The 21508-nt window shown below is 42.0% G+C and overlaps 1 protein-coding gene across 1 annotated transcript in view; it reads right to left on the bottom strand.

Annotated features, from left to right (window-relative positions):
* Positions 1-518: 518 nt before the first annotated feature.
* The window catches only part of LOC148473150 (cytoplasmic phosphatidylinositol transfer protein 1-like), a 52736-nt gene continuing 31746 nt past the window's right edge, over positions 519-21508 (bottom strand). Inside the window, exons 5-8 of the mRNA XM_088460031.1 lie at positions 20989-21144; positions 11448-11511; positions 4201-4287; positions 519-1629 (exon numbers count right to left, since the gene is read on the bottom strand). Of these exons, the coding sequence (XP_088316157.1) occupies positions 1472-1629; positions 4201-4287; positions 11448-11511; positions 20989-21144 (465 nt within the window). The 3' untranslated portion in view covers positions 519-1471. The remainder of the gene's footprint in view (positions 1630-4200; positions 4288-11447; positions 11512-20988; positions 21145-21508) is intronic.

The raw sequence follows: 21508 nt of genomic DNA, 5'->3' as shown, positions 1-21508 counted from the left end.
GTGCAGATGGACAATGACCCGAAGTATACTGCAAAAGCAACCAAAGAGTTTTTTAAGGCTAAAAAGTTGAATGTTATGCAATGGCCAAGTCAATCCCCTGACCTGAATCCGATTGAGCATGCATTTCACTTGATGAAGACAAAACTGTTGGGAAAATGCCGCAAGAACAAGCAGGAACTGAAGACATTTGCAGTAGAGGCCTGGCAGAGCATCACCAGGGATGAAACCCAGTGTCTGGTGATGTCTATGCGTTCCAGACTTCAGGCTGTAAAGTAATGTAAAAGTATTAAAAAGTGAAAGTTAGATTTAGGATTGTTTAGTTTGTCCCATTACTTTTGGCCCCTTAAAAAGTGAGAGGCACATATAGAAACCGTTGTAATTCCTACACCGTTCACCTGATTTGGATGTAATTACCCTCAAATTAAATCTGAAAGTCTCCAGTCAAAGCACATCTTGTTCGTTTCATTCCAAAGCCATTGTGGTGGTGAATAGAGGCCAAAATATGAAAATTCTGTCAATGTCCCAATATTTATGCACCTGACTGTATATAGAGAAAAGGTGAGTAGTTGGTCAATCCGCTCAACAGGTAAATCAATTTAGGGCACCAGAGAAGTCAATAATATATGGCAGTAGTTCTCAAACTCGGTTCTCAGGACCCCACATAGGTCATGTTTTCCAGGTCACCCAGCAGGTGTACAGGTGTATTCATTACTCACTGACACATTTTAAAAGATCCACAGGTGGAGCTAATTATTTCACTTGTGATGCTGTGAGGGAACCTGGAAAACTTGCACTGTTTGGGGTCCAGAGGACCGAGTTTGAGAACCTGTGTTATATGGTATAAAGATGCACAGCAGGCTTGATTATTACACAACAGGCAACAGGATCTGGCGCAATCTATACACATGTTAATTACCAATGGCTGAAATATGCCACTTTTCATGTTTTCTGTATTGACAAGTAAAGGAATTTAAAAATAGTAGAAACATTAATTGGTGGCTTAGCTCCACTGTACAAAATACGGTAAACATGGTTTGGAATATATTTACATGTTATATAGCACATAACTCCGCAGTTTGAAATGTATCTGCAGCTGTACGTTTAGATTCTGGACGGTGATTGTTGGCTTTGCAAACTCTTGTGCTGTTTGTAACACTTAACTTGCAAGCTACTTCTTAAACCAGTCAAACAGATTATCTTTCTTACCATCATCTCAATAAGATAGATATACTCTCCTCTAAATGCCTTTGTTGCGTGCTGCAAGTGTACACACTGATAAGCTCTAGTCTCAGCCTTTCAAATTCTTCTGCAGCTCACAAAGAAAAGGTAAACTTCATGAAAATCTAATTGACCTTGTCACCCTATCATATAAGTAGTAAATGGTTTGTTCATAAGACCCTAGTAACATTTTTCAGGACTTGTTTACACAATATCCTATTATGAAGTTAAAGATTTATAGCATCTCTAAACATTATTCCGGAGCTGACGGCAGCCTTGGTCGTGGCTTGGAATCTGCGTTTCCATTGGATGCTGTATAAGAACACGCCTCCGTTGCATTATTCCAAGAGGTCGATCTGTTGATTGAATGTTTTCCTCCACCAATGTTTAGCATATTTTCAGTCTTTGAATCTGTAACAAATAAGAAACAAACTCGATTTTGAAAGCATAATATAAAACGGAGAAGATTAGGGGTAAATAAAGAGGATAGTTTTGTTAGCATTCAGCCTAAAAGGAAGAAATGGAGAAGTTACCCATAGAAACTAATTAACTTCTAACTGTCATTTTATAGACTGTGCTAGATAAATGATAGCTATAATCTGATTGGTTGTTATGGACCACTTCACCACTTTATCTTTCTCGAAAGTTTGATACTTTTCATCCCAAGTGAGAAAATTTGATTATCACTGTGTTTGCAGCTCAACTAGAGTAAGTCAGGTTTTTAAGAGTTGCCTGTGAGATATGCTTTCATTAAAAATAAAAAAAAATGCCTGAGTAGGTGTTATAAAAGACACAGGTGAAAAAAATCCTTGGAGTAATATCTCTTATGGTGCATACACACGATCAGATTTTTTCTTCAGATATGGACGATAACGATTTAAAAATCGTTCAGTCGTTCATATCTGATGGAAAATCGTTCATATCTGACATGCCTGAACGATGGACGATCAACAATGCGCGTTCCCGTTTGTCAGATAACGATATCTGACATCTGATGGGTTTGCAGTCAGACTTGGACGATTCCATTCATTTTAATGCAGTCAAAAATCGTTCAATCGTTCAGTCGTTCATCTGACAAATCTGACAAGTCTGACAAATCTGACCGTGTGTATGCTCCATAACTGTATTCCAGGAATGTTTTTGAAACAGGGCTGGGAGCAACTTCTTTTAGGGGACCTACAATCTACAAAAAAAATTTGAGAGAGGTTTAATAATGAGGACCTCCCATTTTCCAAACTTAATAATCATAAAAATTAGTCTAACAATCATATTGAATTTGTTCACAACCACACCTGCTTTCAAAATAGACTTACATTTTGTTGTATCCTTCTAAGTGGAAAAGCTCTGGAAATGCTTGCTAATGAACATCAAGTCTGCACTAATTGGATATGAACAGATGACTATAATAATTGTGGCATGACTCTCCAGTCAAATAGCGTGATGGCCACAAGATGGCGGTGTCCCTTTCTCCCCAAAAAACTAATTGAAATACAGGTAGGTGTAGGTGTTTGATTTAACAGTACCATAGCTAGCAAAAACCAAGGCAGTGTATCACGACAGGAACCTCATACCAGTTGTCAAACATGGTGGTTGGTTTGTGGTGATCAGAAGCTGTATTACAGACACAGTACCTTGAAACTTTGCTATCGTTGGGTCAACCATAAAACTCTTTATATTAAAATATTCCAAGAGAAAATTTGAAGTTGTTTGTCCAAAAACTGAAGCTTGGTCAAAAAGGATCATGTTATACAAAACGTAAGTTGCTCAATGAAGTTATTGGCTTACAGAGGTGCTAGAAAGGGGAGGGGTTAACATAGAGAAGACCCGCTTTTTTCCAAAAAAGGATCATGTAACAGGGCAATGGTCCTAAGCAGCCCTCAAACAGATCTATATCCGAATGGTCAGAAAACAGAAAAGTAGGTAAGAAATGGTTTTGTAATGTCTATGTGAAAGTCCAGACCTTCATCTCATTAATGTTACTTAGAGGATTACAGAGAATGGTAGTTGCTCAAATTAATGTATTGGTCCATCACAGGTGCATATAAGAGAGGGGTTAATCTGGACTAGTAAAAGCGAATATCTGATCCTTGTAGTGCCGTATTGGAGGATCTTGGGGTGCCTCCAGGTAAATTGGTTCTCAAATTAGAAATAAATAAATGGAAATACGCAAAGTATCATGCAGCATAGGATCACCAGAGCACCAGTGAAGAGGTTCCCTTGCCGCGGCTGGTGGCTTACCATGTTTGCAAATGAATGTAATTGAGATTTCTGCATTACTATTATCCTGTATGTCTCTTTTGCTGGTCCTTATGGTGTGCTGTAGGAATTTATTTTTTTACTTAGAGGATTGTAATCTCTGATCACTCCCTATCTTTAAATGTAATGTATACAGCCTCTTCCTGTAAAGTAAGTGGCACTTATTTTCATCTCAGTGATACATATCAATTCTAAAGGTGCGTATCCACTAGCATATAGTGGAACAACAGTACGATTACAACATTGTAATCGTACAGTAGTTCCCCTTCCCCTGCAGTGCCTACACTGAATGATATGTCGTTCAGTGTAGGCACCCTCCCTCATCTCCCTCAATGAAAAAACGACCATGGGGAGCGCGCATCGCTGGTTGTTTTCGACATTTTCATGCCCGATTCATGCACGATTAATGAACAATGAGAGCCAGAACAATATCGTTATCGTTCAATCGCTCTTTTTACTTGGCAAGTGGATACGCGGCTTAACTCTTGAGATATTCTAACCACTTAAATAGTGTACAGCACTTCATTTTCCTGTTATATAGAAAACATCTGGGTAAAAGTTGCAACTTTGTGAATTAAATACATTTTCATTCAGACTTGAGTAACAGATCAGAATGTTTGCTACTACCCAGACACAGCAGTAACATCATAACCAGGCAAAATTCAACACATTTTTGCTATATGTGTTTCTCTGTATAGAGATGTTCTCTTACATCTAGATGCTCACCTGTAGCTTTTTTCTGGGAATTGACCTTGCAATTTGTCTCCTCCTGTTGTTTTTTCTCATATTTCCGTACATCCTCCAGTGACATACCTGTAAAAATAATTGTGTGCAATGATGATCCTTATATGTAGGTTTGTTTTACCTTCAGCCAGTTATACATTCCATTTTAATACTTTGAAAAATGTCACAACAGTGTCTATATTTTAGTTCAACCAGAGAACAGATAGATCAGCGAGTAAACAGGTTTTTCTTCCTATTAGCAAACCACACTAAGGAAAACACTAACATTCTATCTGAATAATGACAGCCTTATAATAGCTCAGTCCCTGTAATTAATTACCAACTACATGGAGTCAGAAAAAAGCACAGTACATGTAATGAACTGCCAGGAACTTATCTCTATCTGTGGTTATCAACTGTCCGAATCCACTAACTAGCAAACTGCCTATCTCCACCAACACCCCACAGACGGGGACAAGTATGATGCCTTTCTCCATCAATTGCCCAGAGCCATGAACCAATACTATGTCCATCTTCATCAACTGGTCAGAGTCAGGAACCAGCACAATGTCTATCTCCAACCACTGCCCACAGCCAGGAGCCAGCACAGTGCTTATCTCTACCAACTGCCCAGAGCCAGAAACCAGCACAATATCTATCTTCACCTACTGCCCAGAGCCAGGAATCAGCACCGCTGCACCATGTCTATCTCCACCTACTGCCCAGAGCCAGGAACCAGCACAGTGCCTTTCTCCACCAATTGCCCAGAGCCAGGAACCAGCATAGTGGCTATTTCCACGAACTGTCTAGAGCTAGGAACCAGTAAAGTGCCTATCTCCTCCAAGTGCCCAGAGCCAAGAATCAACACAATGTCTTTCTAAACAAACAGCCCAAAGCCAAGAACCAGTACTGTGCCCATCTTCATCAACTGCCCAGAACCAGAAACCAGTACAATGCCTATCTCCACCTACTGCCCACAGCCAGGAACCAGCATAGTTGCAATTTCCACCAACTTCCCAGAGAAAGGAACCAACACAGTGCATACTGTATCTCCATCAAATGCCAAGACAGTGACTGTATCCATGAACATATATCTCCACCAACAGTAACAACTGTGATTCCACTACCTTACATTTTAAATGTTATCCTCCTACTTAGGTTGTAATCTCATCTAGGTAGTACTTTCACTTTAGGACCATGTCTTTCATTAATTTTAACTTTTAAGTTTTTTTGCACATACACACACATATATAAAATCCTGCAATCGACATCAACACTCAGGGAACTTTGGACAGATGGGTCAGCAAGCAACAAGTACATACCAACGTTTCATAATTTAATTCTTTCTTCAGGGAAAGTGAGACAAAAGGTGGACTTCACTCGCACCATTGCTTACCAGCAAGAAATATTATACATCTCACCAAAACTATGTGAATATGGGCAATTTCTGGAAGTCTGCGCATGAGCCCAAGTCGCATGGAGCATGCATCCCGATGATTACCATTCTAAGATGCAGATTGGCATTGCACACAATGTAATTTCAGTGGGCATTTCAGGGAGGTAATGGGGGTGGCTAGCCACTTGTGGGCATCTCATGGTCACCGACTACGTCCAAAGATGCAGCTACACTGACACCAGCGGCCATGCTAAGATGGCAAAATTGCACCTGCCTTAGGGTAAGTGTAATATTTGATGTTGTGTCCACTGGTGCAACGATGGTGCATCTTAGTCTGTGCAGTGACAGAATACTGTGGCTGCCAGTGGGCATCTCAGTAGGCTGAGCCTCTGTTGAGTTATGTGCATAAAGATGCAGATGCGGTTGCGTAAAATGATGCAGCCGTGGCTAAAACTGAGTCCACCTCTGAATCAGGCCCTAAATCTCTCTGTACATTTTAAATCTGTCCCAACTGCAGTTACTTTTCTTATCTGCTTTGTTACCTATTGAGAAACTGGCCCTATGTGTATAAAGGGCAGGAATAGGGGTTAATAACTATGGGCATGAATCAGAGCTGTAATTAAAACATTGGGTACTTCTGCGCATGTATCTGAAAGCACTGCGCATGCATCCTGATAGTTACCACCAGGGGACACAAAACAGAATTGCGTGGAGATCCACCACCCACTGACACCGGCGACCATGTACTATCTGATGTACTAAGCAACTATAGGGTTGTTCTAATGTCTGATGGTGCAGCTGATGTCTGATCAATGGTGCGACTACTCGCGTATTGTTGGAGTAATGCTGGTGGGCAACGCCACTGAGAGCTGAGGCGGGCCCAGCAAAATCCAGAAGGTGTGGCCATGCCCCCTTTCAATTTTTTTTTTAAAAAGTACTATGCATGGCTCCGCATTGTGCTGCAGCACAGGGACGGCTTATGGGAGGGGACGGCGATCAGTGCAATCATCCCCACCTATAACACTTCTCCTTTGCCCACTAGCACTGGTGTATAGCCATGCATCGGCAGTGGCTCATCGGGCAGTGAGATAGAGGAAGCTGCTGCCTCCCTAGACCCTCCGCAGTTGGGGAGGGAGGTTGCTCTCACTGATTAGCAGCAGCCTCCTCTCTCTCTCTTCCTGCCAGTTGTGCTCCTACTGGCCAGGGCCCAGGTAAGTAGTACTGGCTCCTCCTTCCATCTCGGCACCCCTGGACATCTCAGTAGGAAACCCATCGTGTGTGGCATTAGGATAAATTTGAAGTAGTGGTTGCAAAAAAGGTGCAGCTGTTACTGCAACTCTGTTCACCTCCGAATCAGGCCCTATACTGTATGTACTGTCGTTATTAGCTTGTTTATGAGATGTTCACACTTGTGCAATGCTATTATTAAGAGGCCTTTGTTAAAAAGAATATTGTAGCAACATTAATCTCATAGATTATTGTATTTATGCACAAAAGGCTAAAGCATGTATGAAACATGAAGACACAATTGAGAGAGAAAAATAAAGAGAGCGCAAATATCATCTTGTTTCATTATAACAATATTAGCAATCCAAATCTAACATACAAATACAGTATATGTTAACAATTAATAAAATAGGCCACAATGGGTTCTGTAATCAATTACACTTTGCCATACGTACTTGCTGGTTATATTTTGCATTATAACTAGTAAGTTATAGTTATATAGCTAATAATTTATTTCGTTTTTGCATCCTCCCATTTGATCTTTGTTATTGCCATCTAATTTATCTTATTATACAAAGCATCCATTTGTATCCCCTTACTGTATTGATATAAAACAATCGGCCTGATTCATTACGGATCACTATTGCGATTGCAGCTGCGATTATGCACGCAGACCCACTGCAAATATAAGCTTGCAATCGCAATGCCGTCGCAGCCTAACATAAAGACGCCCTCTTCCCCTTACTCATATCCGTAATATCCAGTTTAAAGGGAAAGGGAAAAGGACCACTGTACTAACTATCTCAATGAAACCCCAACTGACTAGTCCAAGCTCACTTACAGGTCTGGGGGTGCAGCCTGGGACAAAAATTGATAGTACCAAATCGATATTGAAAGAATTGGAAAAATAGAATGTCCTCTACAGGCGCACAAATATGATTAAACAATAAAATATAACCTTTATTGGTATGTATTAAAACCTTATCCTGTGAAATATAATTAAAATAATATAGATTGAAGAAATAGTGAACAAAGATAGAAAGTGAAATTAAAATACGAAGACACTAGACTCACTGAATGCTGCTTATTCTGCTATTAAATCAATTATTAAGTATCTATGTCTCTTATTCCAAGTAGTTGATCGGCCACAAGTATTATCTATACATAAAATTAAATATATATTGAGTGCAATATTCTGATTGTCTTGATGAGGACAAATAATTGGTCCTTTAGACCCAAAGCCTCCTTATTAAACAATATAAAAGGTGGCAGTAACAATGTCTCTAAATTATTACAATCTTTATTATGCCAGGAGACAAATTGCTACTGTCCTTACCCAATATATTCTGCACTTTCATATACACTCTAAAACATACCGTGTTGCATATATTGATTGGGTATAAGTTACTTATGTAGATTTAACCGTTATGCCAACACAATTTTCTCCCATATGTCAGGTTCATATGATACGTGAATCCCTTATCTCAATACGAGAGATAATAGCAACAGAATTCTTATATGTTGTAGTTTAGTAACTAGAAATAATTGTTGCTGTTACTGCACATTATATCCTACTCCTTCTTGTCCTTAGTAATACACACTGTATTAATATGTAGTTAGTATGTATATTGTTGAACTATTATATTAACTTGATTCACTCCCATATATCATTATAGTATAGTGCACAATCATGGTAAGTATATATAATATGATTCAAATAATACTAATACGTGTGCGATTATTTAACACATATCACTCCCATATAACCAGATAATGACTGGCTATTTTAATGCGGTAAGCTCCTTATTAAATAATATATTAACAGGCAGTTTTGGAATCTGGAGTGATCGTCTTGGAATACTTAATTAAATATCTGAAAGTATAGAAAGAATTTTTTAATATATACATATAAGAATTCTGTTGCTATTATCTCTCGTATTGAGATAGGGGATTCACGTATCGTATGAACCTGACATATGGGAGAAAATTGTGTTGGCATAACGGTTAAATCTACATAAGTAACTTATACCCAATCAATATATGCAACACGGTATGTTTTAGAGTGTATATGAAAGTGCAGAATATATTGGGTAAGGACAGTAGCAATTTGTCTCCTGGCATAATAAAGATTGTAATAATTTAGAGACATTGTTACTGCCACCTTTTATATTGTTTAATAAGGAGGCTTTGGGTCTAAAGGACCAATTATTTGTCCTCATCAAGACAATCAGAACATTGCACTCAATATATATTTAATTTTATGTATAGATAATACTTGTGGCCGATCAACTACTAGGAATAAGAGACATAGGGCCTGATTCAGAGCCGCTCGTAAGCGGCCGCTCGTTCACTCCGAGCAATGTTTGCCCAACTGCGCATGCGTACGGATCGTAATACGCATGCGCAAACCAGTCAGTGCGGCCGAAATTTGTTTGTTCGCTAAATAGCGAATGCCTGCTATTTTGAGTGACAGAATGAGGCGTATGTGGGTGGTAACAGGGGAAGGTGCTTGAAAACGGGGAGTGGTGATCCGATCGCAGGCGTGCTTAAAGGTCAAAACGGGCGTTTTATGGGTGTGCATAATTAAAACAGCAGCGTCATTGAGCACGTCACTGGGTTATTTTATAGCCGGAACTGCTCGCAAAATTGTGGTAGCAAAAACCAACCACAAGAATAGCGAGCAGTTCATACGCTGGTCAATGTACTCGATTAATCTAATAAATAGCGGACATGATGTAGGATGCGAGCGGCCAGGGGGCGTAGTTTCCCAAAAAACGACCGCAAGTTTTGTTCGCTCGTTCAGACCTAGAGGCGTGAACAGACCGCAAAGAGCGAACGGTTCATTTGAATAGCCACCCCTATTTTCTGGACGAGCGAGCGCTAATTGCGTCCGGCTCTGAATCAGGCCCATAGATACTTAATAATTGATTTAATAGCAGAATAAGCAGCATTCAGTGAGTCTAGTGTCTTGGTATTTTAATTTCACTTTCTATCTTTGGCCCTCATTCAGAGCCGTACGCTCTGAGCAGAGCGCACGCTCTGAATGAAGGCGGCCCTCCATAATTATGGAGCGTCCTCCTGGACGCTCGTATAGCTGTGGGTCACCACCCACAGCCTATACGAGCGTGCAGTTTGATGGCCGCGATGGTCTTGACCATCGCGACCATCGCCACTGCGAGCCGGAGCCTGCGGTTGAGTTTTTCAACCGCAAGGCCCAGAGTGATTTTGGCTCTATCAGAGCCAAAATCACTCCCACTGACATCACTACTGATGTCAGTGGGCCGGCTTCTGACGGTAGGCGTTCCCTTGGGAACGCCCCCGTCAGGGAGGCACGCCCCCGGCACGCCCATCAAAGGGGGCGTGCTGTCAATCAACATCGACAGCACGCCCCCTTTGATCAGACACAACGAGCGAAGGAAAGTCCTTCGCTCGTCTCGTCTGGCGCATGCTCAGTGCAGACCATCGACCCACTTGCGAGCGGACAGCCGCTTGCGAGTGGGTCTGAATCAGGCCCTTTGTTCACTATTTCTTCAATCTATATTATTTTAATTATATTTCACAGGATAAGGTTTTAATACATACCAATAAAGGTTATATTTTATTGTTTAATCATATTTGTGCGCCTGTAGAGGACATTCTGTTTTTCCAATTCTTTTGGAATATCGATTTGGCTCATATCCGTAATACCTTGCAAATCTGCGAAACCATCGGTAACATCGAGTACAATCAGAGCCTTATGCACAGTTACAACAGGTCTGACCTGAATTTGCTAATCTCATCGCACGCAGTGAAGGTTCAAGCTACGTATGGCATCACAGTGGCTAACTTATGCACGCCCCTGTAATGGCTACAAACACTCCTGCGTTTCCCCGACCATCCCCCCATCAACACCCCCAAACTCACACTTCCTGTAAATCACTCTGCGATGGGTCTGCGTGGTCACTGCAATCACAGGCCCTCATTCAGAGGCGGTCGCAAGAAGCGATCGCTCTCTCTGAATGAGGACACCGCTTCTTTTTTTTAGTGCGGCCTTCTGGTCGCTAGCTAAGCTGTGGGTTACCACCCACAGCTTAATGACCGACCAGGTTGATGGTCACGATGGTCAAAACCATCGCGACCATCGGGGCTTGCAACGAGACCCTAAGGTTGGGTCTCGGCATCCGCAAGCCCCAGGGAGCTTCCTGCTCTGATCGAGCAGGAAGCTCCACACTGACATCACTGCTGATGTCAGTGCGGCCGCCCACAAAACAGCAGGCGTTCGCATGGGAATGCCTCCGTTTGTGTAGCCACCCCCCGCCTACAAAACGGGCCGAGCTGTCGATCAACATCGACAGCCGGGCCTTTTGTAGTGAGCTCCGGAGCGTGCATGTGCAGGGCCTAAACATCGACCCAGTTGCGAGTGCTCAGTGCTTGCGACCGGGTCTGAATGAGGTCCAGTGTGTTCGCAGTGGAGCCTTCACGTACGCGCACTGCAATGCATACGCATGCGCAGTACGCAACAATCATCCATCTGCGTGCGTAAATGCAATAGCGATCCCTAATGAATCAGGCCCAATATACTTTGTTTTGGATAATCTGCCATGAAGCTTCTACTTGCTATGATGCAAAGAAGGAATACTACACTTACCATACCACTCGTCCATCCAAGCCACAGCCTGCCTGTGTCCTGCCAGCAAAATGTCTTTGATGTTCTGAAGGAGAAGAAAATGACAGCTAAGTCACATGTCTGATGCTGTTTTTGACCCTTATCTCAGCTTATAGTACAGTATAGATGGATTTAGATGTTTTTTGTGGAGTTTGCAGTAATCTCAGAGAATTGAGGCGCTCGGTGGACAAGAGGCATATGCCACAAAATAACTTTTTTATGATGACAACAAGTTATAGGATAAGACGTTTACTGTGGAAAGTTGGTGCCTACTTGTAATTATTTGTACTGACATTTAAATTAGAGGGTTTATTGCTGCTACTATTAAATCTTTGATTAAAATTCATGTTATTAGACATTATTTATTTATTGAATAAATAATAATCTTCTGGTTCCTTGTTCATTCATATTTTTCTCTACTAGGATGGTAACATTTAATACTGTACCTGTTGCATTATTGTGAATAATAAAATAATGCATAAAATACTAATTAATATAGATTACATGTACTAAATATTTATTTTAATTTAAATATCTATATAATAATCAAGAAAGCGTGTTTGTCTGTCTGTCCTGTATGTATGGCTAAAGTTTTAGATCTAGCTCCACCAAATTTGGCATGGTGGTGTAATTTGACCAGGATTAGTTGTTGCCTAGGTTTGGGACACTCATAATTACACAGGTTCCAGGGCTGGAATGGGATTGTATAGCCGCCGGTTCAAATCTCGACAGCGGCTGGCTGAAGAGAGGAAGTCCCGACAATGGAGGTAAGTACAGCTAACCCTCCCCTCTACCCCCCCTAACCCTAGCCCTCCTTATAGGGGTGCCTAACCTAAACCTCCCTCCCTAGTGCCTAACCTAACCTCCCCCCGTTAGTGCCTAAACCTAACCCCTCCTCCTTGCAACCTAAACCTAACCCCCCCCCCGGGGGTGGCTATCCCTAACCTCCCCCCGGGGGTGGCTAACCCTACCCCCCTTCCCCTAGCCTAACCCTAACCCTCCCCGGGGGTGCCTAATCCTAAATCCCCCCGAGAGGGGCCCTAAACCTAACCCTTTCCCCCCACAGCTAAGAGGACCGGCGCCCGTACTTACCTCATTCGGGCCCACGTCGTTCTGCATTCCGGCATCAGTATTATGACAGGAGTCAGTATCTTGACGCCTGTCATAAATCCCTAACCGGCATTCCAGCGTCGGGATTATGATCGGCAACCTTGCAGCTGCCGGTCACATAACTACATCCCCCGGGGCTGGCTCAAGTGGAAATTGGCAGTCTGCCAAAATCCTGTGTGAAAGCTACAAAAGTATCCTTTTAACTTCACAGTTTGAGCAAGTGTCAAACTTTATGACTCATGCAAGTTCATATTAATTCCAGAGTTAAGCCGCGTATCCACTAGCAGATACCAGCACGACAGTACAATTACGACATCATAATCGTACCTTCGCTCCCATTCCCCCTGCAGTGCCTACACTGAACGATTGATCGTTCAATGCAGGCACATCAATCATCTCTGAACATGGGCAATCTGTCGTTATCGGCAGATTGACCAGCATGTTCAGTAGATAATTGATGTCGGAAATGACCAGCGTGAGCGCGCATCGCTGGTCGTTTCCGACATAATTATGCCCGATTTGTGCACGATTACTGAGCGATTGCACGATTAAGATGTCGTAATTGTGCAATCATTCAGTAACATCGCGTAGTGGATACACGGCATTAGTCCTCTTTAAAGTGACCATATGTATTAGTCAGCACTCTTTGTTTGCATTCAAGGGCATAACTAGAACTTGGGGCAGTACTCTGGAGGTCTGTCCCGACTGTCGGCAGTGTTTCTGGGTTCGGGCCTGGTCGCGACTCCTGATCCCCGGGCTCAAGTAATAACCTGGCTCCCTGGACTGCTTCCCTTTGGTCCTGTCTCACGTGGGCGCCACGCTGCATTGCACCCGGCGCTGAAGCCGGCTCCCTCCCATCACTCTCCTTCTGTGGGTTGCGGGTGTGCGGCCAGATCCCGATCACGGACATCACATGGGCCCCTGGCCCCCGGCTCTCCTGACTGTACAATCCGTCTCTCGCGGGTGCTGCACTACGGCACTGACTGTGCTGTGCTGATTCCCTCTTGGGGCAATACTGATCTTTCCCCCAACAGCCTATTTAGTGTCAGTATCGGGTCCCCCTGCAGCTTCTGACCCCCCAGGCTGGTCTAACCACCCGAGCATATCAGATATTACAAGCTGTCAATACACAGCAGCAGGCTCCCTCCAGGAGTCCATCTAGCTGTGGAATAAGGTGACACACGTTTATGACTGTGACCTGGGCAGTGTGACAAGCTCTTTACAGAGTGGTAGCACTTTATTGTGGTTCTTTTTTATGTGATGTGACTAACTACCTGCCTACTCACCTAGAGCTAACAGCGTGACCACATGAATACTATGTATTTACTTATCCTAACCTGGCATTTTATTTTTATCAAGATATTATGAGCAGAGTGGGTACCAGAGCTAACAAAGGGGGATCACAAGATATTACTCACCATTTCTCTCGACATGACAAGCAATCTTCTGCTTCCCTACCCAATTTGCTCACCCGCCTAATATGACGGACCCTGGATCAGCTCCGTCCACCAAGGACGATATCCATTCTCTACAGTCCATGATCTTAGATTTAAAATCATCCTTTACTACGGCCCTCCAATCGGCTATTGGAGAACTTAAATCTGATATAGCGGCCCTGGATACACGCACCTCATCCTTGGAAACTCGTGTGGATAAATATCAGGAATTTCAGAAGATGTTTGGTCGAGATATGGACTACCTACATGGGGAATTGAATTTCCTTAGAGATAAAGCAGAAGACCTAAAGAATCGTGAGAGGAGGAATAATCTGCGCATTCGCAACGTCCCCGAATCTATGAGTTGGACTCATATATCAAGAAACTGTTCATTTTGCTGGTCCCATCATTAACAATGGACTCCATCCAAATAGAACGAGCTCATCGTGCTTTACGACCCAAACCCAAAGATTCCGACCCTCCACGAGACGTGATCCTCAAATTTCTATCTTTCAAGACTAAAAATCAGATTACAATGGCTACCAGAATGACTTCTTCGACTTTCCATGAGGGCTCCCAGATACAGATATTTCAAGATCTGGCACCTTCTACCATTGCAAAACGACGGGACTTGCGCAAGGTCACCACTATCCTCCAAGATAATGGATACAAATACCGGTGGGGTTTCCCCTTTCGACTCTCGGTGGACATTGAGGGTCGTTTCCACACCATACGATCAGTGGAAGACGGGATGCAACTGCTTCGCAAGCTACGCCTTACCTCACCATCGGGCTCTTCTACTGACAGACCTATTGCTTATCCTCCCACCTGATCTGTCCTGGGTTCTGGTTTGACTCTTTTATTAAGCTCTATATATCTTTGTGTCTTAATATTAATCGTTATAATATTACCATAGATAAGGTTTTGTTTTTTTTATGCCTTAGAGTTTACTTATATTTTCTGCTAAAGTTTTATTGTTCTCTTTCTATCTGGTCTTAATGTTTTATGCCACCAGGTACTATTTTCCGACATTATGGTTTCAGCTCTGGGTGGGACATGGCAGGGTCTCCACCGACCCTTCCACCTCCCACTACTAGGGATTATAGTATTTCATTTCAAAAGGATTCCGCGTTTAGTCCATAATTAGATATTTATTCATTTTATTTTTGTATCCCACAAGTGAGCTCTTATTACTGTAGAGCTCAATCTTAGTGGCAGTTCATCAGATATATCTGGTGAATTTTGTCACTTATTATTTTGATTTAAATTGTCTCCCCCCCCCTTTATTTATTTTTTTTAGTTTCATTATTTGTAATATAAGGTGTAGGGATTGTGAATTGGGTTCTGTATCTACTTTTTTCTATAGATAGTCTTTCTGTGTTATTCAATACAATGCCACTCACATGTCTTTCTATCAACGTTAAAGGTTTAAACACTCCACAAAAACGTTCACACCTTCATATGACGCTTAAGAAACTACAGGGGGATGTTATTTTTCTACAAGAAACTCATCTAAAAAAAGATACCCATCCCACATTATAATCTAGAGTTCTTCCCACTGTGTATTACTCCAATCATGTATCTAAACGTAATGGGGTGGCGATACTTCTTCGCGGTTCCCTTCCATTCCAATTATTGGATATGAAAAGTGATAATGAAGGTATATACATTATGATTCATGGTAAGATCGCACACGAGGAGGTTACTTTGGTTAACCTATATGCCCCCAATACTGGCCAGGCCGGATTTTTTCGTAATTTTTTCCAAGAACTTTTTTTATACAGACGGGACGGGGTAAGACTTCAATAGGTGGAGACTTTAATTCCGTTCTCTACCCACACCTGAATAAATCAGGTCTCCTCACAGGTGGTAATTCAGCTCTCAATTCCTCTGCTCTCCTTAAGTGTATAGCCGAGGCTGGTCTGTTTGATGTTTGGCGCTCCCTCAATCCCACCACCAGAGACTATACTTTTTATTCTAACCCGCATGACGTTTACTCCCGTATAGATTTGTTTTTATGTTGTGCGTCTCTATCACAAACAGCTCATCGTTCCTCTATCATCCCAAACACATGGTCTGATCACTCTATTTTAGTGGCAGTTTTTGACCTTATGGAGTCGAAAGGGGGTAGATCTTCCTGGAGACTAAATGAAACCCTATAGAAAATTCCTCAGTTTCAGGAAACTGTTAAAACCAAACTTCAGGATTATTTAGCTTTAAACCTCCCCAGCGATTGTAGCCTATCTACAATTTGGGAAGCCCACAAGGCAGTTATAAGGGTAACATGATTCAGTATGCCTCATGTAGAAAAAAAGAACAGGAACAACGTATTAACTCTCTAACTATTTCTATTGCAAATTTGGATAGGGATCACAAACGTACCTTCTCGAGAAAAGTTCTGTCTCAACTTTCTCAGGCCCTTGCTGAACTGCAATCCTTTCAAACTGAGAAAGTTGAACGCTCCTTACGCTGGGCTAACCAGAAGTTTTTTGATAAAGGTAATAAGGCCCACACTTTACTTGCAAAGAAACTCTGTGCCAAACGAGCTTCCCAGGCTATTACTTTTGTTAAAGATGCTTCAGATAAACCAATTTACGACCCCAAACATATCAATAATATTTTTTTTAAATATTATGAAGTGTTGTACAATCTTCCTCCTCCCTCCAACCCTCTAGTTCATGTTGAGAAGTGTCAGGAGTATTTAGATTCTTGTAACCTACCAAAAATTGATATAGCCTCTTGCAATTTACTGAACAATAATATTTCTTTTAAGGAATTGGAAGATGCTATCAAATCCCAAAAACCATCTAAGGCACCAGGTCCCGATGGATTTCCGATGGCATACTATAAAATATTTGCCCCCCAACTCATGCCCCATATGATTCAATTGTTTAATATGATTATGCATGGAGCTCCATTTCAAATTGACTTGACGACTTCTAGGATAGTAGTCATTCCGAAACCGGAAAAGGATACTTCCCCTTTGCACTAACTATAGGCCCATATCTTTATTGAATACCAAGCTTAAGTTGTTTGGCAAAATTTTGGCAAACAGATTAAACAACATTATGGCCTCTTTAATTGACCCTAATCAAGTGGGTTTTATTCCGGGTAGACAGGCCTTGGACAATACGAGACAAACTATTAATATAATTCAGCACATTAATTCCACCAAACTTTCCTCGGTTGTACTGGCCCTTGATGCGGAAAAAGCGTTTGACCGCATTTCTTGGCCTTTTTTGTTCTCAACAATGTCTACTTTTGGTTTTCAGGGTCACTTTATGTTGGCAGTTAAGGCTTTATATTCCCATCCCTCTTCATCGGTTACAACCAACGGCCTTTACTCCCCTCGATTTACTTTATCCAATGGCACGCGCCAGGGTTGTCCACTTTCACCATTACTCTTTGCTCTTTGCATTGAACCACTGGCGGCACGTATTAGGGCCAATGTGAATATCGGGGGATCACATTGGGGCAAAACCAGTACAAAATATCTCTATTCGCAGATGATGTTCTATTGACATTATCCAATCCATTGGTGTCTCTTCCCAAACTACAATCTGAATTGTCAATATACGGTTCTCTCTCAGGTTATAAAATAAACAAATCCAAATCAGAAGCTCTAGCTTTAAATACTTCTCCCCAAACTCGGACAAGCCTGGCCTCTAAGTTTCAATTTATTTGGAGACCTTTGGCTATTAAATATTTAGGAATATCCATCACTAAGACATACTCCTCCCTATACAAAGCTAATTATATCCCGATGATTAAGACATTTACACAAGATCTAGATAGATGGAATCGACTGTTTATATCATGGATAGGTAGGATAAATGCGATTAAAATTAATCTACTCCCTCGTTTATTATATTTATTTCAGACTCTTCCGGTTACAGTTCCCAATTCAGCCCTTGCCCTCCTGCAGAAACTCTGCAATAGGTTTATATGGAATGGACATAAACCCCGAATTCGGAGATCTATTCAAGCAACGAGTACAGTCTCAGGTGGTCTGAGTCTACCCATATTGCAGGACTATTATGCAGCATGCCAACCATATTGTTTCTTGGCACTCTGAACCGGGACTTAAAAAGTGGGTGGACATTGAAAACTCTTTCATAACAGAAGGGAGTTTAGGTTCTATGATATGGCTCCCCAAGCTGTGCAGACCAGCCTCGGCTCTTTCGACCCCAACTATTAATTTTACTATATGATTATGGGATAGACTTTGCACTACTCGTAATATATCCTCTGACCCTTCTCCATTGACTCCGATTTGGAATCATGCTCTGTTTTTTACAGGATGTGACAACACAATTGCGACTATGTGGCGTAATAAGGGTATAGATCGATTCACTCACATTAAAGGTCCATTTGCCCCCTCCTCATTTACAGATATTCAGGCTCAATACAGCCTACCTTCCTCATGCCAATTCCAGTACCTTCAGATCCTTAGTTTTATCCGCACTCAAACCAAATTTTCCTCACTACGTATGCCCACCCCATTTGAACAGTCATGTCTTTATTCAACTGTCAGGAAGGGTAACATTCCAACAATATATCACTCAGTTCTATCTCCCGACCCCCCAACTCGTGAGCCACATGAATTAGCTTGGGAAACTGACCTATCTGTATCCATGGAAGATGAGCGGTGGGAGGAGATCAGATTGCGTACAGCCAAGGCTTCCATTAATGTATCTATCAGAGAAACATGTTATAAAGTCTATTCCCGATGGTATTTAGTTCCGACTAAGCTTCACGCCATTTTTCCAGCAACAACTAATTTGTGTTGGAGGTCTTGTGGGTCTGAAGGCACTTTTTTTCCACACCTGGAGCCGGCCCTGCACTTGGGTTTTGTTATGTAACGGATTGCTGAAATGGTTAGAGGTATGATTTGTTTAGTTTTACAGTGCTGAATCTTAAGGCTAGCCTATCAGGTGTTAGTGGGTGTTGTTGTCAAGCAGTTACTAAATTGGCAGGGAGAGCATCCATCTTCCTCTTTCCCTTCTTTTCTTCAGTTTTTGATACCCACCCAACTTATTAGGTTGTATGTCTTTTTTACTTTCGTTGGAATGTATTTTCTTGATTCTTCCTTCCAACGGGTGAGGAGCAACTTGGCGGAAAGCAGTGCTCCTCAGAGGCCTCTTAGGTTATGTAGCACTCTCCCTTTGAAAATGGTTTGATTGTCTCTACTTCAAGGAAGCACCTGGTCTCCATCTCAGGGAGGGACCAGTGTTATGCCAATTAAGAGGAAGTGGTACTGCCCAATCCTGGTTGTCCTGGTGGCTGCCACTCTATTTATTTAAATATATTTATCTGACTGTAGCTGAGGTTCGCACTTTTTCTTGCCACTCTTGCATAATTACAATTCTAATCTGATTCAATAAATTTAGCTGTGACCTCTTTATTCAGCAATACAGTTGTCCGTGTGTTTATTTATAGTTAGTGTGTTAAGTTATATCATAGAATAATAAAACCACTGGGTGGCTTACTATCTGACTAAGGTACATGATTGCGTACCAGTCTAATTATGTGCACTAAAAATTATGACTGTGATGATTGTATTATATTGTGATGTAACATTTTCTTCTTCAGAAGGGTATGTCCACAATGACTTTTGCTTTTCAGGCATGTTAAACAAAGATAAAAAAAAAAAAAAAGGAAGAAAGGTTCTACCAGACTGAATGGTGCTGACTTCCAATTTGGATTTCATATCCAAATAGACCGATAAGGTGACTAGGAACATTAATGACAGACAAAAATCTTCCAGGAGCTACTACAATAGAATAAACTAAGAAGACCACACAGACCACTTCTCTATTTGTTACCTGTTTACTCATGAAAAAAAGAACGCAGCACAGGGCCACCCACATGGAAGACACCAGGTCCTAAAAGTTGTGACTAAGGGGGTCATTCAGACCCGCTCGCGAGCGCAGGACGCTCGCAAGCGGGTCGATGTTGCCACACTGCGCATGCGCACGACGGAGGGAGCCCCCTTTGGTGGGCGTGCCGGGGGCGTGGCTGCCAGACGGAGGCGTTCCCATGGGAACGCCTACCGTCTGAAGCCGGCCCCACTGACATCAGTAGTGATGTCAGTGGGAGTGATTTTGGCTCTGATAGAGCCAAAATCACTCCAGGGCTTGCGGCAGCGAGACCCTACCGCAGGGTCTCCGTCGCAGGCCCGATGGTCGCGATGGTCTTGACCACCGCGACCATCATCATGGACGCTCGCTATAGCTGTGGGTGGTCACCCACAGCTATGCGAGCGTCCAGTAGGACGCTCAATTTTCATGGAGGGGGGCCCTGATTCAGAGCGAGCGCTCTGATCAGAGCGTTCGGCTCTGAATCAGGCCCTAAGGGTATAAGTAAGTGTTTAAAGCTTGAGGCTGCACAGCTTTTATTCAGTTATTTCTATTGCTTTAACCATATTTTAGGAAGTGCAATTTATTGTAAACGTTACAATTTTTTACAATTATTTACAGATGTGTCCTTATACATCTTTGCTGCAGTCGCGCTAAAAAGTCTCTCTTGGCGCGCCAGGTACCATGAGGCTCTGCTAGAGCCAGGCATCTTCTTTGCATTTTGTTTTTGTGTCTAAGTTGCAATGATATGTGACACTTGTATATCTGTGTGCGAACGAGTCTCTGTATCTGTGTATGAAGTGCTACGATGTAGCAGCTGTTTTCATTCCAAATTCCACTGTGCTTCATATATACACTCGGTGCACACAGATATTCAAGTGTCACATACCAAATTAATCAGCACAGGCTGCTCGTGCATCCTAGTTACATCACATTGCAACTTAGATGCATTTTCAGCAAAAAAGACATCTGATGCTATCAGAGTAGCGCGAGACCTGGTGGCTCACTCACGCCAGGCAAGTCGTGCTGCATCGGGTATTGAGGCTAGATGTATGAGGACACATCTTATACATATATATCATCTATACGAGTGTGTTTTGCTGGCACTAGAATACTTACCTTATGTATGAAGCTTTCAACTCTAGACTGAAATCCATAGACCTCAAATTTGGCTGCTACTAATTTGTAAGAGCACATAATGGGCTGCGTAGTCTCTCGCCAGTCCTGCAGCAATGGTCCTCGGCCAGTCTTTTCTGAATGGAACGTTCTGAGGTCCTACAATATACAGTGGATTATTATTTCTAAAATGAAATCTTATTCCTATTAAAATGAAATATATACAATTATTTCTATGAGTTAAGGTTCATGGTCTACAAGAGATCTTCATGTTATTTGCATATTTTTAGTTACCTATATTTCAATTGTTATTTGTTACAATAGCAAGACACAGGGAATTATAAGATTGCAGATCCAACTACATCCATTCATAATATTATTTCATTACTTTTCTATTAAGTATAATTATGCAAATAAGGCAGTAAGTATGATCACATTTTGTAGCCTTCTCGTACAGCAAAGGACATAGCCAGGAACAAATTGGCATCATACTGTTGATAAATGTCTCTCCTAGTGTTTTCTT

The sequence above is a fragment of the Taudactylus pleione genome, unplaced genomic scaffold (genome assembly GCF_031769625.1).
Source record: "Taudactylus pleione unplaced genomic scaffold, aTauple2 ptg000960l, whole genome shotgun sequence".
In the NCBI taxonomy this organism is placed as follows: domain Eukaryota; kingdom Metazoa; phylum Chordata; class Amphibia; order Anura; family Myobatrachidae; genus Taudactylus; species Taudactylus pleione.
This window is presented reverse-complemented; position numbering and strand designations above follow the sequence as displayed.